Source organism: Pangasianodon hypophthalmus, chromosome 14, assembly GCF_027358585.1.
Source record: "Pangasianodon hypophthalmus isolate fPanHyp1 chromosome 14, fPanHyp1.pri, whole genome shotgun sequence".
Taxonomy (NCBI): Eukaryota; Metazoa; Chordata; class Actinopteri; order Siluriformes; family Pangasiidae; genus Pangasianodon; species Pangasianodon hypophthalmus.
In genome coordinates, this window is record NC_069723.1 from 4,928,400 (window position 1) to 4,955,151 (window position 26,752).

General features: G+C 38.5%; 1 protein-coding gene across 12 annotated transcripts in view; it reads right to left on the minus strand.

Annotated features, from left to right (window-relative positions):
- Positions 1-3,995: 3,995 nt before the first annotated feature.
- Positions 3,996-26,752, minus strand: part of LOC113544632 (arf-GAP with Rho-GAP domain, ANK repeat and PH domain-containing protein 1) — a 72,858-nt gene continuing 50,101 nt past the window's right edge. For 8 of the 12 annotated variants that reach the window (XM_026943549.3, XM_053239608.1, XM_053239609.1 and 5 more), the window contains 21 exons: positions 26,533-26,667; positions 26,291-26,426; positions 25,848-25,950; positions 25,494-25,689; positions 24,404-24,443; positions 24,042-24,205; positions 21,072-21,281; positions 20,623-20,728; positions 20,249-20,396; positions 19,625-19,711; positions 18,915-18,983; positions 18,718-18,835; positions 18,437-18,550; positions 18,147-18,286; positions 17,423-17,458; positions 17,102-17,184; positions 16,850-16,909; positions 11,224-11,287; positions 10,597-10,761; positions 6,535-6,574; positions 3,996-4,801 (listed from right to left, as the gene is read on the minus strand). In XM_026943549.3, the coding sequence (XP_026799350.3) occupies positions 6,557-6,574; positions 10,597-10,761; positions 11,224-11,287; positions 16,850-16,909; positions 17,102-17,184; positions 17,423-17,458; positions 18,147-18,286; positions 18,437-18,550; positions 18,718-18,835; positions 18,915-18,983; positions 19,625-19,711; positions 20,249-20,396; positions 20,623-20,728; positions 21,072-21,281; positions 24,042-24,205; positions 24,404-24,443; positions 25,494-25,689; positions 25,848-25,950; positions 26,291-26,426; positions 26,533-26,667 (2,192 nt within the window). In that variant the 3' untranslated portion in view covers positions 3,996-4,801; positions 6,535-6,556. The remainder of the gene's footprint in view (positions 4,802-6,534; positions 6,575-10,596; positions 10,762-11,223; positions 11,288-16,849; positions 16,910-17,101; positions 17,185-17,422; positions 17,459-18,146; positions 18,287-18,436; positions 18,551-18,717; positions 18,836-18,914; positions 18,984-19,624; positions 19,712-20,248; positions 20,397-20,622; positions 20,729-21,071; positions 21,282-24,041; positions 24,206-24,403; positions 24,444-25,493; positions 25,690-25,847; positions 25,951-26,290; positions 26,427-26,532; positions 26,668-26,752) is intronic. The other 4 variants (XM_026943556.3, XM_026943555.3, XM_026943553.3 and 1 more) reach the window with 4 other exon arrangements.

The following is a 26,752-nucleotide window of genomic DNA, read 5'->3' on the forward strand; positions in this document are numbered from 1 at the left end:
TTAGAAGACAATATCTGGTGGTATCTTCAAATCAGACAGAGCTTCTTAAATCTCCTGGAGCTGTGTTTGTGTGTGTGTGTGTGTGTACAATAGCTAACACATGCATCCAGAATTAACTGTGTAACAGCTAACACATGATTAAGAATGGATTAATACAATAATCATCTCTGGGTTATTGACCTATTAACTACTATCATAATATTCTATAGATTTGAGAATAAAAAAAAAAGAATTGATCATTATTTTGAAAAATAAAAAAATTATAATAATTTAATATAATAAAAGGTCTAGTTAGTCTATTCAGACTTTTAGAAACGTCCAGAAGACAAACAAGAAGTGACAGAAGCTGTGAAATTGCTTCTGACTGACATCACATCACTGTGTTTTATCCTGAAGGCTTTGAAAATCAGTTCTTGATGAAAATGCGATTCCAAAAGGACGGAACGGCATCAAAGAGTCCTGATTAAAGCCACACACAAGGCTGTAAAGCGCTCACAATCACCCACATCAGTGAGTGCCCACATCACCATTCTCAACATTCAGACAAAACACACACACAGACACACACCATGAAGTACACTGGATCTGAAATACCCAGCACAGTCTGTGTCTGGAGCTTCAACTATTAACTGTAAGTGACTCTGCCTTCAGTTTGGGACAAGGCCGTGTAGTAGAGATGATGTTTATGAGACAGTGGAGTCTGTTCTGTTTCTGTATCATTTTGATTTTTTCACCAATTCGTTGTGCAGCTTTTGCCCAAATATGCAATCTGATCAAGCTGTCATCTAAATCTGACAACATACAGCTTGTGCCTTAATCTCAGCTGATGATGTTTATTTCAATTCAAATCATCATTTCGGTGAAAAAAAAAAAACATATGAGTTTTTAAAGTTGCATAAATATCATAGCCAGGCCACTGTAAATAAAGCAAGGGTTGAGTGTTAGATACTGTTGGAGGTATTTAATGTGAATGTGTATAACTGGTGATTTGTGTACGACAGCAAAACTTTTCTTGCTGACTTTAGTGTGATTATATTACAAATTTAGTCCAGATGAGGCACATCGCTGATCTTAATGTTCCTCTAAATGGAGCAGTGAACATTCATAAGTCATTAAACACCTGACAGTCAGTACTTTATAAAATATCACCATTAAGTCCTTCAGAGAAATGACAGCCAATAAACAAACAACAAATCTAATCTAAAATCTGTATTAAAAAAAAAAAAAAAAAAAAAACTTTACATAACACAGTGAGATCAAGCTAAAGTACAAGTGCGAGGCTGGACTGCTAGTCCTGCATTAGCATGAAAAAGTTTACAGTTTTCATTTGATCCAAACTGACTTACAACTCAAGTAGACTCCAAACCTGGGATTTAAACTCACAACCTTCTAATCAGTAGTTTAGAACATTAACTGCTGAGTATCCACTGCCTCAAAACATCATCTTCCTTTTCTTTGTGTTGCTTAAGATCATGTTTAGCATGTTAATGTCAGACTAGACTAGAATGAACTTAGGACCTATCCTACTCCAGCTGAGTACTTCTGTGCCTACCTAGTCACCACACCATATCAGCCTTCAAGAACTCTTTGTCAAACTTGTGCAATCACTGCGCAAACTATATACACCAATCAGCCTTAACATTAAAATCACTGAGAGGTGACATGAATAACATTGATTATCTCGTTACAATGGCACCTGTCAAGTGGTGGGATATATTAGGCAGCAAGTGAACAGTCAGTTCTCGAGGTTGATGTGTTGTAAGCAGGAAAAATGGGCAAGCATAAGGATCTGAGTGACTTTGACAAGGGCCGAAGTGTGATGGCTAGGTCAGAGCATCTCCAAAAAAGTCTTAGAGTGTTCCCGGTAAGCAGAGGTTAGTACCTAGCAAAAGTGGTCCCAAGGAAGGACAACTGGTGAACCGGCGACAGGGTCATGGACACCCAAGGCTCACTGATGCGTGTGGGGAGCGAAGGCTACTCCGTCTGGTCCAATCCCACAGAAGAGCTACTGTAGCACAAACTGCTGAAAAAGTTCATGCTGGCTATGGTAGAAAAGTGTCAGAACACAGTGCATCACAGCTTGCTGCGTATGTGGCTGCGTATCTGCAGACCAGTCAGAGTGCCCATGCTGACCCCTGTCCACCGCCAAAAGCACCTACAGTGGACATGTGAGCATCAGAACTGGACAATGGAGCAATGGAAGTAGGTGGCCTGGTCTGAGGAAACACATTTTCTTTTACATCATGTTGACAGCCTGGTTAGTGTGCGTCGCTTACCTAGGGAAGAGATGGCACCAGGATGCACTGTGGGAAGAAGGCAAGCTGGCTGAGGCAGTGTGATGCTCTGGGCAATGTTCAGCAGGGTCCTGGGTCCTGGCATTCATGTGGATGTGACTTTGACACGTACCACCTACTAAAAATACATACATATATATACACACACACATACACAATATACACATCCTTTTCATTATTTGTAGAGAAAACATGGCAGCCATCTGAAAAGATATATTGGCAAAGAAGTAATATGTATTTCTATAATGTAATTCATTTTGAAAACAAGAATTACAAACTGAATGTTTAAATATGTAATAGGTTAAGTCCTGTGGTGATAGCCTTCCTAGATGAATACTGCAAGCCCATGAGCCCAGTTGCCCAAGCGATCAACATTCTCCAGTCTGAAACTGATGTACAGATGGGATGGCTTCTGCCTACTCTCAAGGTCATCATTACCAAGATTGACCACATCCGGTTGTCCTCCAGGTACTGCAGGTCTCTGGTGGATGCCCTTCTGGAAGGACTGCAGAGGCACTTTGGTAAAATACTTGCAAAACCAGAGTTGATTGCTGCTGCAATCCTTAATCCAAAATTCAAAACGTCCTGGACTAGGTATGAAAATATCCTCAAACTAGGTACATCTTTCAATAAACACTGTTGTAATTTCAGCCAAACAAATGTATTTAATAAGAATAATTTAAAATGATAAATTTACACTGTAAAATGTAATTCACATTTATTTTAAGTTGATCAAGTTTTTTCTTTCCATATAAGATCTGGAGTAAATCAGAGAACATTTGGGAGAAGAAACCACATCCCAGTCACCAGGTGATGCCTCAGTGAGGAGTCAGGAAAAGGTCAGGCAGTTAGAGGGATATCTTGCTTGCGACGTTGATCACAAAGACATTCTGAAGTCCTTCCCAGCATTGTGCAAGTTATCCTTAAGGGTGAATACTGCCTTACCAGCCTCAGCTGATTGTGACAGGCTGTTTAGCACAGATGGACTTATTTTCAGACCTCGGAGAACAAGACTGGATTCACACACATTTGAAAACCAACTTCTACTGCAGCTGAACAAAAGAATGTTCAGCTTTGTTTAAACATCCAGCATGATGGTGTACTACAGTTTTACTTTTTCTGTTCTTTTTTTGATATCACAATTTTGCTCCATGTGAGAGTTTTTTTTTTCAAGCAAATACAGTGTACACACACTTACTGATATTGTGTATGGTAGTTTTTCTTAATAAAAAGTAAAATTTGCTAATGAGCAACTCAAATTGTGTTAAATTTGATAAACAGATGCTAATTTGTTGAATCACTACTATTTCAAATCTTGACTGTTGGCTTATTATCACAATTTTTCAATCAAAAACATTCTGATGACTATTTTTCGAAAAGCTCATTTAAATAATCTATAAAGTAAAGGCTTACTTTTCTTTCAAATTGTAAAGAGATAAAAATGCTAACTTAGCATAACAGAAGGCAAAGTTTAGCAAAGGATAAAGTTAGCTTTAAAACAAGGATCGGGCAATTAACAAAACCATTCAACAAAAATGTTAACATGAACAAGTGGAGCTAGTTGCCTGCTTTCCAAATTGTAACTTACAGGTGAAAGCTAATTCAAGAATTGATTGAATTTTAGAAATTATATACATACACTATGTGTACAAGAACAGTGCATTCATTCATTCATTCATTCATTCATTTTTCAAAACTTACTGAGACTAAATAATAACTTTTAATTCAATCAATGTACATTCATTATAACTAATTACATTTTCTGTAACAGTCCGGTACAATACAATACAAACATATAAAGGAAACGAAAGTGTAGGAATGTGAAAGACAAAAATCTGATTTAAGTACAAATGTACGACACACAATTTCTCAGAACATGATTTTATGAAATGGTTGTGAACGAAAGTCAACCAGAACAAAGAAAAATTAAAATAAATAATTTAATAATCAGAAGGTTAATCTGGAGAGACAGTACTACCAGAAAAGAGAGAGAGAGAGAAGGAAAGAGAGAGAGTGTGTGTATGTTAATAAGATGTTAATAATTCCTAACAGCATTCCTTTCACCTGCAGCTATCGAGTGTTTTATTCTGTATTAAACTAACTTCAGTAGAACTGTGTCCAGACTGCAGAGTTAAACGTGATTAAAGTTAAAAGCGGTGCAATAGCTGCTCGCTCTCTCTCACACACAGCATGATGCGGTCCACAGTCCACGCTTTACTGATCCAGAAAACCTTCTCAGAACTTCACATTTGTCTGACAAACACTTACAATATCCAGAAGAACTTTCCAGAAGGACTTGTGATTGGCTGTCCAACAGTGCAGCTGCAGGAAGTGACATGAAGGAAGGGCTCTGGGTTTAAAGTCTACAAAGTCTAAAAACAGCTGGGAGAACTTTCCAGAAGATGACGTGAGGGATCAACATATAACCATATCCATCTAGCACGTTAAGACCACGTTGAACCCAGCTGGTCTGATTGGTTCATGCGTTCTGGAATATTCTTCATCTTCTGTGGAGACACAAAAACTCATCATACAAGCACCACAGTCGGGGTTGACTACTGAGAAATCATTCTTAAGTGAAGGTGTAGTGTGTTAAAAATCTTACTCAGTTAAACATGCAAGTATCCAACCAAAACATGTACTCAAGTAAAAGTCAAAAAGTTTCTACTTCTAAATGTACTCAAGCATTAAAAAGTAAATGTTTTAACTGATGAAATTAAGTCAGATACAGCAGATGATGAATTTGATCTTGAGAGTTTTCTTCTACCCTGATGAATTCAGTGGAAAGTCTTTGAACTGAAATGTGAACTAAATGCAGGTTAAATGCTGGTTAAATGTTGGATCTGTTGATATACAGTCACTGGCTGGATGGGAGAAGAAGAGAACGAGTTTGTTGAAGGTCTAAATGAAAATGCAAGGAGTAAAAAAATATATATATACGTTTAGGAAATATAATTGAGTACTAGTATCCACTTTCAGTGACATTCAAGTACAGTTAATCAAGATCTTTCCACTCCTGACTACAGTGTGCTTCAAAAGTCTGAGTCTATTACCAAGAACGTTTATCTTAAAATGTTTATTGTGTAATTAGCATGCAGTATGCGAGAATGATCACCTGTCAGTCAAATTCACATGTGGACAAAGTTAGCTCAGAATTATGTTAAATTGCTCCTTCTCTTTACAAGATGTTCACTTTCACTGACCCAAAACACTAGTTACGTATGAAACATTGTGAACTCCTGAACAGGAGCAGTGAGGATTCCTCCTTCTGCTGAGATCTTCAGAGTCACAAAGTGAGGCATTACATACATAAGAATTTGATATTAATAGTGAGCAGTATAATGATCCGAATGATCTGTTGTGTTCATAGATCCACAGTAACTAGCGTTCTGTTTGACCAGGAGGGGTGAGGATGAATAACCGCTTTCATGAGAACACAACAACTGTCCTCCTGACAGTTAGGAGCAGTGAAATAGAACAGATGTATTCCCTTCATCAGACTTGTGTGATGATGATGATTATTATTATTATTATTATTATTATTATTATTATTGTTATTATAATATTACGAGAAATTTGGTTTTCATGAAAATCTGGAAATTTCTGAAAAATGTTCGTACTAGTACTACTCGTGCACCCGAGTGCTTGTAAATTTACCCATATGATGATTAACTAAATGAAAACCTCAAATTGATCAAATTCAAATCATATAATCTGCATGGGTTATTGCACTTTTAGATCTGGAATATATTGTGGAGTTTAATTTCCTTATTTTTATTATGTTTACAGCATTTAGCAGACGCCTTTATCGAGAGTGACTTTTAGTCTCTTAAGAACATCTTATAGCACAACTTATAGCTTTGGAGTCTCTACCAAAACTACATTCAACTGAGCTGTGTCAGGACCGCACTTTGAATATTTTTTTCAGTTTGGCTTACACACAACTTTACCAAAAGATTGATAAATGAGACCCAGTGTTCATATCTTCTTTACTTATTTTCCTTACTTTGTAAACTATTATAACACTTGTGATATTGTTAATAACACCATGATCTCCCACTCCATCTCATGTTCTAATGCTCGGTTAGTTGCGTGTTATACATTGTGTGTTCTCTTCCCTGCTGGTGAAATCAACGGTCTTTTAGATCCTGCTCTATTTCCCATCAGTTTATGGATGACATTTGACAGTTATAAGACCTTCATATGGAGTTTATAGATGTTTTTATACAGGAGCCCTTACCTCAGACATTGTCACTTCGTGATCATAGATTTCTTAAGAGCTGGTTGAAGAAAAAAGGTTTAAAAACACATCAGTCATTTAAACACATTTTTAATAATACAAACCTTACAAATATAAACCTTTTTATTTAATTTCAGACTATTGATTTTTGGTCAGATGACTCAGGGACAAATGTCATTTCATAATAATAGAGGTGGATAATAAATAATAAAAGAGGTGGTTCTTCATAATAACACTGCATTACGAAGTGCTGGCTTCTTCACCATTTTCGTCATATCACAACAACAGATGCACAATCAGCCTGCAGCACAGCATATCCAACATGCTCTGGATTAAAGAGGTTTAAAACTAGAAATGTGTGAAATTAAAGGTTAAAAGTTTAAAACCATCCATCCATCCACCCTCTATACTGCTTATCCTACACAGGGTCACGGGGGAGCCTGGAGCCTAGCCCAGGGAACTCGAGGAAAAAGGCTGGGACACCCTGGATGGGGCACCAACCCATCGCAGGGCACAATGGCACACACATTCACACACCCATTCAAACACTATGGACAATTTTGAAATGCTAATCAGCCTACAACGCATGTCTTTGGAAACCAGAGTACTCAGAGGAAACCCCTGAAGCTTGGGGAGAATATGCAAACTCTGAACACAGGGCGGAGGAGGGATTCAAACCCCCAACCCTGGAGGTGCGAGGTGAACATAAATGAATGAATGAATGAATGAATGAATGAATGAATAAATAAGCGCTGCCATGCATGTAGCATCCATCACCTCTCAGGACTTTTGTACAATTACAATTTTGTACAATTCTCTTTATAAAGCACATTCCAACAATAAAATTATAAACGAAATTTCTCCAATAACTGGAAGCCTGTGTGCAAATTCTTACATGCTAAGCAACTGTGTAGATTTTATGTAGAAATATTACCCAGATTCAGCATTAATACAAATGATGCTAATAAATGCACTGATGATTAAATATCAAATTTATACAAACCATTTGTATTAATGCTAATGAGGCAACACACACATATACACAAATGCTAAAGTCACATTTCTCCTGTGTTCCAGTACTGATATAACACACACTCGCCCACTTCCTCTGCATTAATTCACTTCATGTTTCATTTCCTTCATTTTTTTTTATCTTGAATGAAATACTAAATCTAAACTTGATTGTTTATTGGATATTTAGTATGAATAAGACTCCATATTGTGGCTGTAAAACATCTTTAACAATTTTAGGATGAACTTCAATTATTTAAAAGTGTAACAGGTGACAGTTTGTGAATATTAATGAGTGTGTAATAGTTTATTTATCACTGATACATTTCTTGAATGACTCTGAATTCACATAAACATCCACCAATTTCAACACCACTGCACATGGAAATCAGCCTCAATCACACTAAAGTCTACATAGTGCACTAGATACCTAATGTTTAATTAGATGATTAAAAGTGGAGTCTGACATATTTAACATTTTGTGAAATTTCTTTGGCTCAAAATGCATAAAAATGTAATATTACTAAATTATAAAAAAAATAAGGGGCGTTGACGATGGCTTGTTATTAACAGTACTGGAAAGCAGGGTTGAGCAAGCATGTTTATAAAGCACACACACAAACACACAGAGTGATGTTACTCTATATACAAAATAAAAAATGCTTCCCATCAGCCCTGGTTTTAAAGCACAAATGGAGAAACACTTCACTTGCAGCTCATGAGTTTCTTTAAACACCCTATACCTGTTATAAACATTTAATAACCTCACACTCTGTCCTGTTATAAACACTTAATAACCTCACACTCTGTCCTGTTATAAACACTCAATACCCTCACACTCTGTCCTGTTATAAACACTTAATAACCTCACACTCTGTCCTGTTATAAACACTCAATACTCTCACACTCTGTCCTGTTATAAACACTCAATACTCTCACACTCTGTCCCGTTATAAACACTCAATACCCTCACACTCTGTCCCGTTATAAACACTCAATACTCTCACACTCTGTCCCGTTATAAACACTCAATACCCTCACACTCTGTCCCGTTATAAACACTCAATACCCTCACACTCTGTCCTGTTATAAACACTCAATACCCTCACACTCTGTCCTGTTATAAACACTCAATACTCTCACACTCTGTCCCGTTATAAACACTCAATACTCTCACACTCTGTCCCGTTATAAACACTTAATAACCTCACACTCTGTCCTTTTATAAACACTCAGTACCCTCACACTCTGTCCTGTTATAAACACTCAATACCCTCACACTCTGTCCTGTTATAAACACTCAATACTCTCACACTCTGTCCCGTTATAAACACTCAATACCCTCACACTCTGTCCCGTTATAAACACTCAATACTCTCACACTCTGTCCTGTTATAAACACTCAATACCCTCACACTCTGTCCTGTTATAAACACTCAATACCCTCACACTCTGTCCTGTTATAAACACTCAATAACCTCACACTCTGTCCCGTTATAAACACTCAATACCCTCACACTCTGTCCTGTTATAAACACTCAATACTCTCACACTCTGTCCTGTTATAAACACTCAATACCCTCACACTCTGTCCTGTTATAAACACTCAATACCCTCACACTCTGTCCTGTTATAACACTTAATACTGTTATAACACAACACTTAATAACCTCATACTCTGTCCTGTTATAAACAATTAATAATCTCACGCTCTGTCCCGTTATAAACACTTAATAACCTCACACTCTGTCCCGTTATAAACACTTAATAACCTCACACTCTGTCCCGTTATAAACACTTAATAACCTCACACTCTGTCCTGTTATAAACACTCAATACCCTCACACTCTGTCCTGTTATAAACACTCAATACTCTCACATTCTGTCCTGTTATAAACACTCAATACCCTCACACTCTGTCCCGTTATAAACACTCAATACTCTCACACTCTGTCCCGTTATAAACACTCAATACCCTCACACTCTGTCCTGTTATAAACACTCAATACCCTCACACTCTGTCCCGTTATAAACACTCAATACTCTCACACTCTGTCCCGTTATAAACACTCAATACTCTCACACTCTGTCCTGTTATAACACTTAATACTGTTATAACACAACACTTAATAACCTCATACTCTGTCCTGTTATAAACAATTAATAATCTCACGCTCTGTCCCGTTATAAACACTTAATAACCTCACACTCTGTCCCGTTATAAACACTTAATAACCTCACACTCTGTCCCGTTATAAACACTTAATAACCTCACACTCTGTCCCGTTATAAACACTTAATAACCTCACACTCTGTCCCGTTATAAACACTTAATAACCTCACACTCTGTCCTGTTATAAACACTAAATAATCTCACGCTCTGTCCTGTTATAAACATTTAATAACCTCACACTCTGTCCTGTTATAAACACTAAATAATCTCGCGCTCTGTCCCGTTATAAACACTTAATAACCTCACACTCTGTCCCGTTATAAACACTCAATACCCTCACACTCTGTCCCGTTATAAACACTCAATACCCTCACACTCTGTCCTGTTATAAACACTCAATACCCTCACACTCTGTCCTGTTATAAACACTCAATACCCTCACACTCTGTCCTGTTATAAACACTCAATACCCTCACACTGTCCTGTTATAAACACTTTATAACCTCACGCTCTGTCCCATTATAAACAATCAATAATCTCAAACTCAGTCCAATTATAAGCACTAAATAATCTCACACTCTGTCCAGTTATAAACACCTAATAACCTCACACTCTCTCCCTTTATAAACACTTAACAACCTCTGCCACAGAGCATTGCATGTGGAGTGTTCCCCTCAGTGAATCACTGCAGTGAGGGCTCGTGGGTAATCACACAGCCTTCTGGGAAATGGTGTGAGATCGCTGTGACTCATCACTGCTTTTATTATGCCTCACTGTTATATGTAGTGCATGACAGTGGGCGGGGCTTAGGAGGATACAGCAGCTCTGACTGGCTGTGTGATGACCCACAGGCCTGTGTGATTGGCTCAGAGACTCACGGCGAGGGGATCGGCGGAGAAAGCAGCTACGCTGTTCCTCATCTCACTCTCAGTACCACGCAGAGGAATTAGCGACACGCTACCGAGACGAGAGTCCAGCGGAGGAGAGGAACGAGGGACAGGACGCGACTTCGACCACTCCGCCGGCCACAGGAGACCCGCATGCTGAGAGTGAGAGACAGACAGAGAGAAAGACAGAATAAGAGAGTAAGAGGGGAAAACGAGATGGGAGGAAAAAGAGGGAAGAGATGGAATGATTAAAAAAAGAGAAAGTAAAAAGTGAGAGAAAAGATGATTAGAGGAAAAAAGAAAGAAAGAGAGAAGCAGACAGAAAGAGAGACAGATCAGAGAGAGAGAGAGAAAGAAAAACAGATAGTCAGACAATTTATTGTTTCCTCAACTGTAAAAAATTCCAGGATTCAAATGAAGAATTTTTTTATAAAAATTATTTAACAAAAAACATCAGCGCTCAGTCTCTCACTACAGCACAGCAACGCACAGAACATTTACGTCAGCTGAGCGGTCAGGCATGTGTTAACACGCCTTCACGTGGGTTAGAGTGTTCACATGTGATGTGAGTGAGAGACAGAGAGAGAGAAAGAGAGAGAGAGAGAGGAGTGCACTGACCTGTATACTGAGAAACGTAGCGAGCCACTCCCTCATCTCTGTCTGAGTGTCACAGCACAGATACCTATACACACACGCGCACACACACACACACACACACACACACACACACACACACACACTAATCAGTACATTTTTATTCTTTCTTCACTTTCCAACTTTTTCATCAGTCTCTACTTTTATTTACTCCATTAAACAATTCTTTTTCTTTTTTCTCTTTATTTTTTCTTTGAGTAACTATCCATCTTCCAGTTTTTAATTCCTTCTTTTGTCCCTCTATTCTTGTTTCTTTTTCCGTTCTTTGTTACCTTTTCTTCTTACATTTCATCTTTCATTTTTTTCCATAATTCCCTTCTTTCCTTGTTAATTATGTTCTCACTTTTCCTTTCTCTGTAACTTTTTTCTTTGCCTTTATTCCTTCATGAACAGTTTTAGAGACAGGAAGATTTTCTCTCTCTCTTTCACTCCATCTATATCTCTCTGTTTCCTGTTTTTATTTCTTCATGATTGTCTTTTTCTCTGAGTGGGGATCAGGGGACTTTACTGTTCAAGTGTCTGTGCTCTTATATAATATCAGCCTTCCTGCTACATGACTCACTCATTTACCCACAATGCTTATCTCCAGGAGTGTGTGTGTGTCTCTTATTAACTACAAGAGAAAAAAAAGAGGGAACAACTGAAAAGTTTCTTGAATATTAAAAGTAATTATAAAATAAAAATGGTAAATTACTCTGGTATAAGAGGAATAAAACACTTGGGATAACTTTCTGTTATAGGATAATAATCAACCTCATGATGATAATCACTTTATTTTACTGTAACACACACACACACACACACACACAGACAGGGTTTATTTATATAATTTAACCCCATAGTTGCTCTGAATGAAAAGTGAAATTTCAGCATTTCCTGTTCTGATTGTAAACACTGTGTAATGTTCTTCTCTTCTCTGCTAAAGTAAAATTATATTTTGATATAATTTGATATCTTGGTGAGAAATAATTTCTGGATGAGTCCCGATCTGTGCTTATTATGTGCCTTTTTATTCAGTAATTTTCTCTTCTATGATAACGCAGAAGTAAATCAGACCCCTCTCTCTCTTCAGCTTAATTACATTAATGCTATTTATTTATCCTGCTTCATTATATTGCTGCTATACTACAGTAAACCTGTGATTTGCAGCTGCACTACAGTCAGAGCTGCTGTTACAGAAAATTAATCAACACCTTCTGACAAATCAGGATACAGAATTCAGCAGCAGAGTGGTGTAAATACTTATAGCCATGAGTTCAAATGAATCTCAAGTCATTACATCATCCAATAAACTGCCATGACATGTTTGAGATTTGGTCATTTATGGAAACACGGACTGTGCTACAAAGGACAGAACTCTGGATCATAACTCGTGTAGGCAGAGCATCGGACTGAGCCACATCACACACTGTCCACTGGTTTTGCTTTTTAATCATACTTTATCAGAAAACTTTTCAGAACACAAAACTTGAGGAATGATAAAGAGTCTGATCTGTAAATGTGTGGAGGCTGTGTGGCACTGTGGTGCATTATGGGAGCAGCAGATTGTGGGTTTTTTCAGTAATTGTGTGCGTCTCATTGTCCTTCTCACTTTCTCTCCCCATGAACTCTCACATTTTCAGTGGAATCTGAGCAACAATAAAGTGTGTGTTCATGGTGGGAGTTACGGTAATTATGAGATGACGATTCCGAGCTGTTCATCTCCTCAAACTCAGATAATGAGCTGTTTCTATGGAAACGCACACAACACCTCAATATGTTTTAGACAGAATGCACACCACAATACTACACAACAATACAGAATGATTAACGCACACATACAGGGTTACATCCTCATGTTATATCACATTTTAACCTGGACACTGCTGCCAGTGTTCCGCTCTGTCTTGTGCTTGTGTCTGAACTCTTTTCTGCTCATGCTAGAGTTATTCTCATTGCTCAGGGTGAAGGGTCATAACACAAAATATAAAGTTATTTATTAATATTTTGCACTGTTTAATGTTTAATCACATCATTGGAAAGTGAAGAACAAAATAACTTTGCAAACATTTTCCTCACTGAGATTAAGATCGTTATTTGTCACATAGTTTAAATCTTCTTAAAATATTAACTAAGAAAGAAAGAAGTAAAATTTATATAACAAAGAAATTAAGATAGAAAGAACAGAAAAGAAAAAAAATTAATAAAGAAAGAAAATTAAAAAACAAAAACAAAAAAACGCACTAGTTTGTCCTTCTTGTTACTAATTTGTACGAACTCCACGAGGCGGGAAGCACCCAAAACATTTCAACACCACCAACCTTATCAGACATTTGAAGGTTAGTCACGTAAAAGAATATGAGCAGTTTTCAAAGTTGACTAGCGCTAAGAGAGAGCGGGACAGTTCAGCAACTCAAGCACCACTTACTCAGCTGTCGGTAACAGAGACATTTCAACGACAGCAACCCTACTGCAAGGACAGTAAGAAGCATAAAGAAATATCACACAAAATAATGGAATTCATATGCCTTGATCATCAGCTGCTGTCTATTGTGGAAGACGAAGGGTTCCGGCGACTCATGTCCTACTTGGATTCACGTTACACTATGCCAGGGCGTAAATATTTCACTGATGTGTGCCTGCCGCAGTTATACCAAACAGTGTTTACACATGTCGACAGCCTTATGAAGGACAACATAACATCAATTAGTTTCACGAGTGACATTTGGAGTGCGAGTGTATGTCCCATGTCCATGTTGAGCCTCACTGCACAGTTTATTAATCCAATCTTCGAACTACAAAAAGTTGTTCTTCATTCTCAAGAGTTTTCAGGGCCACACACCGCGGAGGCTCTTGCTGCTGCATTCAGCGACATGTTTTGTGCATGGGGAATCCCGAAGGAAAAAGTGCATGTTATTCTAAGGGATAATGCAAAGAACATGGAAAAGGCCATGAGGGACGCCAATCTACCCAGCCTGCCGTGCATGGCGCATTCACTGCAGCTTGCTGTGGCAGAGGGAGTTATGTCACAACGCAGCATCGCTGATATAATTGCCTCTGGAAGACGCATCGTCGGTCATTTCAAACACTCCCTGCTTGCCTACTCCCGACTTCAAAGTATTCAGAAACAGCTGGGCCAGCATATCAAGAGACTACAGCAAGATGTACCTACCAGCTGGAACAGTACTGTATACATGCTGCAGAGTCTGCTGGAACAGAAACGTGCCCTATGTGCTTATGGAGCCGACTACGACTTACCCTCCATGTTCACCGGAAGCCAGTGGAAAATATGATTTCGCTACTCGCCCCATTTGAAGAGCTCACGCAACAGATCAGCTCATCAACTGCATCGGCTGCAGATGTTATACCATCCATCAGAGCTTTAACTCGTCTTCTTGAGAAGACCGCAGAGACTGACCATGGTGTAAAAACTTCGAAAGCCACATTGTTGGAAGTGGTCCATAAAAAATTCCGTGACATTGAATCTGAGCACCTGTATAGCATCGCTACAATCCTCAATCCGAGGTGAGAGAACTGAATTTACACATTCTTCACATTCGTGTGTGTAGCTGTGTCGCTGTCAGAGCGAATTAACGAGCAGGCAAATTTGAAAATGTTTGAAAATGTATTTAAAATGTTTAAATTCAGAATCGATATAAACTGGAACATATATATTTTTTGACCATTCTAGTAGGCTCCTTAATTCGTATTGCAAGAATCTTGCAAGAATTCATCTTTGCTCGAAAAGATTAATAGAAGGAGCTATTACTGAAATGAACACTGTGTTATTGTGCTATTCTTTTGTGTAGGCTGGCATTTTCTTCAAATTTGGCTAAATTTGCTGTAAAAATAAGCACTTGGAAGAATTAATAATAAGACTACAGATAAAAAGCATATTTTCTGGAGTATGCTAGGCTGACAAATCAAAACAAGAGCCAAGCATAACCTCAAAACGCATTAAATAATAGAACATTTCTTATTTTATATTTCCTTTTTTTTCTTATTTCCCTGTGTAGTCACATATTTCTTGTCTAAAATGGAGCAACTGTAACCCAATCACTAAAGTATTTCTGATTATGATTTTTGATAAATTCATATTCAATTCAAATAAATTAATCAATGTTTTGTTTGCTTGTTAATAAAAAGGTATAAAGACAGATATTTCCCTCACGCACTCAAGCCCCAGATACGTGGGCTGCTTTCTGATGTCCTGGCCACTGGACTGGAGCAGCAGGATGGTGAGGTGAGTTTGGCTGTAAGTGGGTCCGAACCCCTAGAGAAAGCACCACGAACTGGCTCCTTGCATGCTATGTATGCTGAGTTGTTGGATGGAGATCGGAAACACGGTGGCAGTGACATCAGCAGCTCAGTATCATTGCAGTTGAACCTCTACCTATCAGAGCCAGTTATCCCACAAAGTGGACAGCCACTTGTTTTTTGGCAGAACAATAAAAGCCACTTTCCAGCTCTCGCACAAGCAGCACGAACCTACCTCTGTGCCCCGTGCACAAGTGTTGATAGTGAGCGACTTTTTAGCACAGCAGGAAATATTATAGATGAGAAAAGGAACAAGCTGTCAGCGAAAGATGCGGAGATGCTTATATTTATAAAGAAAAATCTGCCATTGATGCTTAAGAAGTAAGCTTTGGGCGATATTAATCTACTACTACTAAGTTGTACCCACCCTCTCTCTTTCTCTACCTCACTCTCCCTCTCTCTACCTCTCTAAAAGCCCACAAAATCTGACTGAGCTTCCCAGAAAAAAACAACTACTCCAGAATTTATCATTGATTCATGATGCAAAAGCCATCGTGATAATGCAGCTGTGGTTCTGTTAGTGTCAACTGCATTTCTTCTTGATATCCCAAGAGATGTGAGGGCTGACTGACTTGAAACAATATTTTGGCTATAGCTCTTTTTTGTTGCAGTTTTTAGTCTAACGTTTAAGCATTCTAAAGCTAAAGACTCTGTTCTGTCTTTAATTTTATTTTATTTATTTTTTATATATTTTACAGGAAAGTAGTATTTGTCAAGCTCTAAGCTGTTCCCAATTACTAACCAAGCACAGGCTGCAATGTTTTGTTGATATGTTGCACATGTTGCTTGCCAATAAGTTGTCAAATCATGATACTATCTCTTCTCTTAATTTTAATACTTAATACACATTGTTGTTAAATATAGTTTAATAAATAATGCTACATGATAAATAGAAGGCTTCTAATAGACCCTGTAATCGGTGATTGGTATTGGTATCGGACGATTCAGCTTCCAGTGATCGGCCCCAAAAATCCCGATCGGAGCACCCCTATTAAAACTCTACAAAAATTCTAATAAGGATCTCAGACGAATGCATAGACGAGCCAAAGACACAGCGCCTCCACCACCTGGTGACAGAGGCATAAATACTACAAACAAAATGCAAGAAAAAGGGTAGAAAAGAAAAAATAAAATTAATAAACAGAGAAAGAAAGACAAACAGTTATTAATTTGGTTACGTAGCATTAGTATAAGTATTTGCCCCCTCTGACCTTTTGCACATTTTGTACATATACACACACACACACACACACACACACACACACACACGCACACACAGTGTAGATGTGCTTACCACTGCTGTTTGTCTTGCTTCTCATGCTTCTCACTTTCATACACCACAGTCAGACCCCAACTACAGAAGGAACAGAGTGATATAAACAATACAACACTTTTAAAATGTTTCAAATGTAAACACACTGTAGTGTTACAGAGAGAGAGAGAGAGAGAGAGAGAGAGAGAGATGCTGTTTATAGCATAGCTCTGCTGCCTCATAGTGGACACAAGTGGAACTGAGCACTTTACAGGACTGTAATTCTGATCTCACCATGTTGGTGGGCGGAGCTTCTTCTTTATCCCCTGATAGACTTTCAGACACTTCACAGGCCATTCCTTCTCTGCCCGATTACTCTGTACAGAGACAGACAGACAGAGAGAGAGAGCGAGAGAGAGCGGGAGAGAGAGAACATTAGAAATAAATCAAAATAAAGGTTTCTAAAGTGACTCTGTGAGTGTATGTAGTACAAAGAAACCCAGACACAGCATCCCATAATACTCCAGTACAGCATGCAAACAGGAAGCCGACACCAGACACACACACCTCTGTAGCTACTCTACCACACACAGAGTACACACACACTGTACTCACACACAGCAGCTCCTGATTCTGACGCTTCTGCAGATTCTGCATATGAAATGTTTTCAATAATTATCAAATATTCAAATACTTCCCCCACACACACACACACACTCATGCACACACTGTTTCCTCTTTCTTATAATAAGTGATGTTCACTAAATGTATGCAAAAACACCCCATAATCATCTACACCATAAGCGGCAATATTTAACACACAGTATAGTAGCTGCTGTTACAGAAAATTAATCGACACATTCTGACCAATCAGAATCCAGAATTCAACAGTACTTAAATGTTCAAAACCAACTGTTTACATGAACCTCAGGTCATTATATCCAGCACAAAACAGCCAACAAACTGCTATCACATTTTAGAAAATGAAATAAGAGCCGTGCTGTCACAGAAGATTAAGCAATGCCGTCTGATTGAAGAATTCAACAACACTGTGGTGTAATAAAAAACCTAATGAATGATATAATTATGTCTTCTGGTGGAAAATTTAATCCCTGTCCTTCAGTAGTATTAATTTACATACAGTCTATGTCTCTTAATTGAGAGATTAATTTGCATTGACTCTGCCCCAAATTACATATTCATTAAAGCAAACACAGAAAACTGATGTAAGACAAATCACTGTCAAAATTAGGCAGTTACTGTGAATACAGAGTTTTAGAGATGAGGCTATCCCTAACCCTAAACACTCATTCACTCACACACTCACTCACACACTCACCCGGACGTCTTTGTAGAGTCGTAGTGAGGTCTGGTTGAGCATGAAGTATCGATCATTGAAGCTTCCTGTACTCAGACCCAGCAGACTCCGCTCCTCTTTAAACTTCAGCATGCCATGTTTAGTCACATCAACTTTACTGGCTGTGACAACACACACACACACATAAATTTTCCTACATTTGTGAGTTACTTTGTGTATCAGTGCAGTTAAATAACACACCCTTTGGCTCGTTTAGTTTTTCTAATAAAAGCTGCAGGGTTACATACACCCATATACACACACACACATACCCAGGTAGATGAGCATGGCCTCCATGGCATAGTGCTTTTTGATGAGCAGGTTACTGTCTGTCCCTAAACTGTGCAGGATTGGCAACACCCTCTCCTGATAGTGCAAAGGACGCTCTGAGAGGGAGGGAGAGAGAGAGAGAGAGAGAGAGAGAGAGAGAGAAAAGAAAGAAAGAAAAAAATTAATCTATTAATTTGGTTTTGTGTATGTGTATATTCATGTAGCTGTGTGTGTGTGTGTGTGTGTGTGTGTGTGTGTGCGCGTGTGTGTATCCTTGTCTCACCCATCTCTTCTTTCTCATTGACCTCAAAGCAGCACCAGTAGTCCTTCTCCTTGATGCTGATCTTCCTGCGGTCCAGGATCTCGAAAGCCAGCTCAGCCGCCGTCATCGTGGCCGGGATCTGCAGGTCAAAGGTCAGTTATCAAAGGCTGAGACAATTCTGTACAAATCTGCATTAAAGGTCGAAGGTCAGAGGTTACCTTCACGTGCTGCTCAGCTGTCTCCTTCTTTTCCTCCAGATACACTGTGCAGATAAAATCTCCACTGGCCTGGACACACACCCACGTGCACACACACACACACACACACACACACAAGCACGCACACGCACGCAGACACACAGTTTAAATGATGATTAAGATTGCAGAATTAGTGTTAAAAACAAATCCTGCTACAAACACAAACAGCATACAGTGCAGCTGAATCCCAAATTCACTATCCATGCTCACTACGTAGGGTATAACAAATATAACACTGTAGAACCCTACGCAGTGCACAATACATGTCCACCAGAACATTTCAGACTCAGAAAAGTTAAATTCCCTGCAGCTCATTCCTAAATATATGTAAGTACAAAAATTATGTGCGTGTCGAAATGTATGATATAAATGTAAGTATTCTAAATAAATGATAGTATTTGTATTATAGCATTTCAACTGTGATTTTTTTTATCAGCATTAACAGACATGCAATGCACTTTTTAACAATAAATAAAACTAATAAAATTTTTTAAAAGCAGAATAAATCACAATGTACACCAGAGAAATCAGAAATCACATCATTACAACCACACCGTGGAAGCCTGAATAAAAATAAATATGAATCACACACACTGGCACACACTCACGCAGACACACTCACTTACTCTCACACACATTCACACAACACTGACCCACTCACACACACTCACCGGTCCTGTTTTAGGGTTGAAGTTTTCTCGTAACTTAATGATGTAGGTGATTTCATCAAGCTGTCTCTTTAACTGTTGTTCATTAACCTACACACACACACACACACACACACACATTAGAAGAAGAAGAAGAAGAGACATCAAAGTATAAAACATCTGAAATTCTGCAGTAACCAAAAAAAATTTCAGTGTATCACTATCAGCTCCACCACCAGGTGGCAACACTGTTGTACGTATTACTCTAGGACATGGCTTAACACGCGCCCACACACGCACACATTCCCATAGACACACATTCGTTTTTTATCTTTGTGAGGACCATTGACATAATTTCCACTGACATAATGTTATAATGTTAATAACCATAACTGCTGATGGTTAATCCTAAACCATAGCTCTGACCTTAACTTTAACCTCAATAACTAGAAGGAAAATTTAGGCTCTTCTAAATAAAGATTTATAGAAAGTTTTTTTTTTTGTAAACCCATGTTTACATGTAAACCAATTGTGAGGACATTTGACACTGTCCTACTATTGTGAGGACTTATATATTTTTTTGACCCTCACAAAGGGCTAGACCCCTCCCCCCGCCCCCCAAAAAGAAAAATACACACACACACATACGCTGAAAATGGTGATGTAGTGCTGTATGAGGTCCTCCACCACGCGCCCTGCGTTGTAGTCTTGACCGTCTGTCTGGAAAAGCGTCGGCCCGAAAACTATTGCCAGGTTATGGAGGTTCATATGGTTCAGTTCTGAAAACCGCTGCACGCTACACACACACACACACACAAACACACACACACACACACACACACACACAGTAATCATGTGAAGAGTTAAAATGTGCTGATGTAAAAAAAAATGTCATGTCAGAATCTAAAAATGAGGAAGAGCTTGCTGAGAAAGAGGAAGTGTCTGTGTGTGTGTGTGTGTGTGTGTAGGTGTGCCAACAGAGTTAGTGTCCCTCTGTGTGTGTGTGTGTCTGTTTGTTTTACCAGAATAAGTGATTGACCAGTGTGCGTAGTGTGGCTTTGTTAACTCGAGGCAGATTTTCAAAAAGAAGCTGATACTGAGAGATCTTCCCGCTTTCATCTGAGAGAGCTGAACACACACACACACACACACACACCCACACACACAGTCAAAGACATTAAAAGAATATACAAATTAAATTGAACCTAAAAGTAATTTTAACAACATATCAATTAAATTAAAAGAAGAAATTTCAACAAACAGTGCTAACTGTTTAAAAACATAAGCAAGTAATGAGGTTCCTTCAAAGTTATAATGTGGCCCATGAGCTAGGTTCAGAAACCAGGACATAGTTATGATAAAGTGAGAAAAAAATGTTTAATAAAATTTAGGTCAAGTTACTCTAACAAAAACAAAATACAAAGAGCGATAAACTGAGTACATTTTCATTTATACATCGTGTGTGTGTTACCCGTAGTGCTGAGCCAGTTGTGTGATTGCAGACCGAACAGTCCCTCCTCGATGTCCCTGAAGAACCTCTTGAGGACGTTGGACACGTCGTCCACTTGGTGCTCTCCCTCTTTAAGCCACACAGAGCGAGCGTCGTTCCTGAAGGCATCCAGCAGGGAGGCGATCTTACTGTTCACACCACTCTTACGATAAATACCTTCTGACGTGAGGCCTGTACGGTACAAATACAAAGTGTTCATTTTAACATTTAATCAAAAATTATTTCACCTTCAGACAAAAGTAGATCTAATACATTTGAATTAGTTGCTATAAAAAGCAGATAGGTTAAAAGTGACACAATATTTAGCTGTTTGAAACAAAACTAGCTTCCTGTTTATATCCCGGGAAATTCATTTTTAAAATTTTATTTAACATATTTCATTTAAATTTAAAATACACAAAGTTTTTAAAGTTTTAAACCTCTGTGTGCAGTTTTCTTTCTTATTTTTATATATATGCATATATATAACCTGGAATATACTATGGAACAATAGATAACTTTCACAAAAGAATATCTGTATCATTACTTTTTTAAACCATGTTGTTGATAACAGCTACGTACTTTTGACCTCACTGAACTTTACATTTCAACTGTATCTTGAACCACTAGCGTGTGCTGACATCCTGTGTTCTCAGAAGCTCACATTGCTGTTAGAGAGCGTCTAATCCAGTCAGACTTTTATGTCTAGGTTCAGCACTGACACTTTTAGCTCTACAGATTTGACTTTATTTCCTAACCACATTTATGTCTTTTTTCTTTTCTTTAGTCACCATGTTGGGTTTGTTGTTATTTTAATCACCTATCAATGCTTTGGTTAAGGGCACAACGCTTCAAAAGAACCTAGAGCTTTTCAAGACTTTTTCAGACATTCTATATTTAGCTCTCTTTATAATTAAAAAAATGTGTAAAACAGAAACTGTGTGTTTGTGCAGTGTATAAAGACATAAATTCTTAGAAACAGTTTAGTTAGAACCTCGGAGTCCTGCAGTTTCTTTTAACAACACAATTTCTTTTACTTTTCCCAAATGTTTTCTAAATTTCAATACTTTTCCAGGTCTGAAAATTAACACTCTGAAGAGTCCTAACATCTCCACACTTGTACAAGAACCCTGTTCAGTTCCAATATGGCTGACCAAATAAACTTCACTTTGACCTCGTATGGTATAAAGATCAGTGGATACACACAGTCACATTGTTTGTGTGTATCATCAACTACTCAGGAGACACTTTAAGGTCCAGCTGAAGTTAAGAAATCGATTCTTACTATAAGAACCTATTAGCTCATGTAAAACCACAGCTTGTTTTCCACACACTCACACACACATACACACACACACACACACACACACACACACACACAGCACTGAACTATAATGAGCCTTCCTCACATTTAACCACGAACTCATGGTTGCCAAATCTACTTCAACATTGTTTTCAGGCTACAACATCAAGACCAGACATGTGCCATATTGTAGGAATTATTACCACTGCAAGGTACACGATTGCAAAACAATCTGGTGTTACAGAATGATTTGGACACAACAACCTGTGGACAAAAACAAAGCCTCTAATGGGACTCCACCTAATGGTTTCCAGTAACTATTACACTCATTAGAATACACACTTAATTAAAATCAATAAGCCAATTTCCACTGTGTTTTTTTTTTAGGGGAGTTTTACTGATCCCTAACTTCCCCATTCCAATACACTTATCATCATCAACACACACAAACACACACATACTCTATTATCTCACCTCTGTAAAGGAACTGTCAGGTGTGTGCGTGTGTGCGTGTGTGTGTCTCAAACATGACTTGACTGGAAATTCCACTCATCTTTCTCATCAGGAAGCAGAAGACCAAACAGATAACACAATATTACATTAAATTAGATTAAGCTCTAGCTAAACATGCGTAACTCCACTGAACACACACTGCTCACAACAAACTCATCTATTTAAGATTTATGATTTACTACGTATGTACAGTTAACCCAAAGCTATCAGATAGTGAAGGTTTTCTAACTATTCTTGTCAGTCTGGAATTTGAAAGAGTCCTTTTCTATTTTTATAACAAAAAAAAAATAATAATCTGAAGATCCTTTTTATAAAAATCAGTGGTCACTAACAAAATCCACCCCAAAACACCAGTGCAGTCTGATTAAACTATGATGATAAAATAACAGTTTTAGTGCACTTAAAAATAAACTGAAATTTATTCATCTCAGCCTTTCCCATCAAAATCTACACAAATAAACTACAAATAACTGCTGTCAAGTTATCACAGAGTACATTCACAAGTATACACAAATTATTTGTCTCTCTTTTTGCTCATCATAGTCTGTAAAAATATAACCCTGTGATACTGGACGTTTGGGACACCCTTAGTATAGTACAGTACAGTATAGTAAAGTATAGTACAGTATGGCACAGAATAGCATAATACAGTGTAGTGTTATATAGTGTTGCATATTACAGAAGAGTAGTATAGTGTAGCATAGTATAGAATACTATAGAACAGTATACTACAGAATTGAATAGTATAAAAAAGAATGGCAAAGAATAGTATTGCACAGTACAGTACAGAATAATATAGTATAGAGTAGTATAGTACAGTATAGAGCAACTACTGTTCTACAGTACACAGATTATTATAGAATAAATGCAGACTCAATATAGCACAGAACAGAATATAACAGAATAGAATACTATACAACATAGAATATAGAATATAATATAGTATAGTAGTAACCTCTGGTAGTAGTATAGTATAAAGTATACTGTAGAATGGAATAGAAGAGTACAGATTACTACAGTACATTATAGAATAGGATAGTATAGAATAAATGCAGTCATTCCAGCTACCAGTGGAATAGAACAGAATGTGTTGCAGTGAGTTATTATAGAACATAAGAGTGAGTATTTTTTATTACCGTACTGCGTGACGTAATGTATACAGCGCTCCACTATGAGCGGTATATCTGCCTCAGTGAGCTGCTGCTGACTCAGTGTATCTCCTGAACTCCCAGCAGCCCTCTGGATGGCCGACGCCCAGCCATGAAAATCCAACTTCCTCTCTCCCTCGATGTACAGCGTTCTAAACCATGAGAGAGAGAGAGGAGAGAGAAGAGACAGAGGAGAGACAGAGCGAGAGATCAGTTTCCTGACTAACCACACTGTCCTGAATCACATCTCCATTTAAAACTATTTTACAACCATTAAAATCTACTTTTACTTCTTTATTTCACTAATTAGAAATAATCTACATTGAGGTTTATTAAAGTTTGGTACTTACCTGCCCCGCTCCACAAGCACCAGAACTTCATTATCCCTCGCTAAGAGGAAGAGAAAAAGAAATGAAATTCATTGTGGCATGAAATCAGGACATTACATGTGTATTATACTGAGCTGTACTAGAGTATTATATTATATAGTATGTAGAGTATTATATTATATCCTGTACTGCATCGCTGTCATTTCAGTATTTATCATTTTGTTTTGCTGTTCTCTCTAATCCTCAGTTCTACACGTGCCTAATGGTATGAAAACAACTCCACCTGGATCTTCCACCCATCACTACACCTCCATTTTCAGGGAGGTGTAGTGATGGGTGGAAGATCCATCACCATCTTCACCATTTAACCCTAACATTCTAACCCTCCTAACCCTAGCTAATTATATATAATAAACACAGGGCGGTTTTCGCTGGCTACTATTCACCACTTATAACACCTTTCTGCTGGGATAGAGGGAAATCACAATCTATCCTGATGTTAGCATTTTAGGTTAATTCCACACTCCTTATACCAGATTGAGAAACGTGTTCAGCGGCAGAAAAGATGTTCTAATAACAATAGTGTGAACATTTAGAGGAGCTCTAACAGGAAACAGACCACTGCAATATTCATTTTCAGTTTAAATGATCAAACATTCACATCATTTCTTCGTGTACATGTATTTCTAGGCCTCATTTAGCTGCCCCTGCTAGCAAGTGTTCAAGCCGACACCAGTCACGCGTCCTGCTACTGCTCTTCCTTTATTTTACATCCTCTGGAAGTCCTTCTGCTTAGACAAACATAGCATTGTGTCCAAGTTTTAAATCAGCCTGATTCAAGTTCATCGAGGTCAACATAAAGTCATTATTTTAGGAAGAGATCTGTTCTTCTCAATCACACACTCGTACTCGGGCTCAAAAAATAAATAAACCAGTAATAAGTAAGTCTATAAAGGTCGTAAAGGTGAAATGTGAGACATGGTGTTTGGTCAGAAGGTGTGCATTATTTCTTTATAACAGCATAGCTCAGAGCACGTTTACACGTTTTTAATCCATTTATGTACACATCCCTGTGAATGAGCTGTCACTATAGACACCTTCTCTGACTCACAGAGTTCAAGAAGTTTCTGCAGCTGGATGCTCTCGTGGCTCTGACTGTCCTCCAAACGCACGTGCAGCGTAGATGCCTCGAGGCAGAACCAGCCCAACCTCCAGCTCTCCAGGTTCAGAGGGTCTTTATAGCGCAGACGCCCAATCCGCTCAAAATCCTTCTGCAGCAGGTCTTCAGCACACACTGGGATGAATGACTGCGCAGACAGACAGACGGTTGGAGGGAAAGACAGAAAGAGTGTCTTTAGTGTTCTCACTGTCTCAGAAGTACACGATGTGCCCTAAAGACCTACAGCAGGACAGACAACATTAATAATAGACTGAATTAACTAAAAGACTCAGGGCTGACAGTTACCTTGGCGATGGACTTGACCCATTCCTTCATGGAGTCGGGATTGTCCGTCCCAAACAGGTAGAGACGCTCTGCATCTGAGTAAATCTCAAACGAGTGATCATACCTGAGAGACAGACAGGACAGGGGCGATCACTCAAACTGTCTGCACACAAGATACATCTTACATCACACACTAAGAAAGAGCAAAAAGAGAGAGGGAGACAGGGAAAGAGAGAGGGAGAGAAAGAGAAAGAGAGAGACAGTCAGACAAAGACACATGAACACAGACAAACACACAGATGGAAAAAGTAACAGACAGACATGAAGACAGATCAGACTTATCCAACAATAGAGACAGACAAAGAGAGACACGGACAAATGCACAAGTTAAACAGCATACAGAGACATAGAGTTACCAGGAGAGAGAGACAGATAGAAAGACAGACAATCAGATAGACAGATACCCGTGTGTCTCAGGAGGATTGACAGCCAGACAGACAATCTCTTTCATCTTCAGTCCTCCGTTTGGTGTTGCGTTCTTATCACTTTCATAATAATTAAAATGTCCATCATTCAGCACACACCACCTCCTACTGAACTCTGAGAGACAGACAGACAGAGAGAGAGAGAGAGACAGATGGAGAGATGATGATACGTAAATCGACTCCTCGTTATGGAGTTGTTCAGTGATTGTTCAGTGGCTCACCTTCTTTATTCTTGCGCTCTGTGATTGGACGAGCCATAGAGGCCGTCTTAAAAAGGAAGCCGTTGTGTGTGATGGAAGGCGGGGCCATGTAGTGCTCTGTGTGCATGGCAAGTTTGACCTCTGACCTCGGAATCTCTGTGAGGTCAAAAGCAAGATGTTAAAAGCAAGATGTTAAAACTCCTCCCCCCTTTAAAATGTGAGCCCCACCCACAGTTAAGCT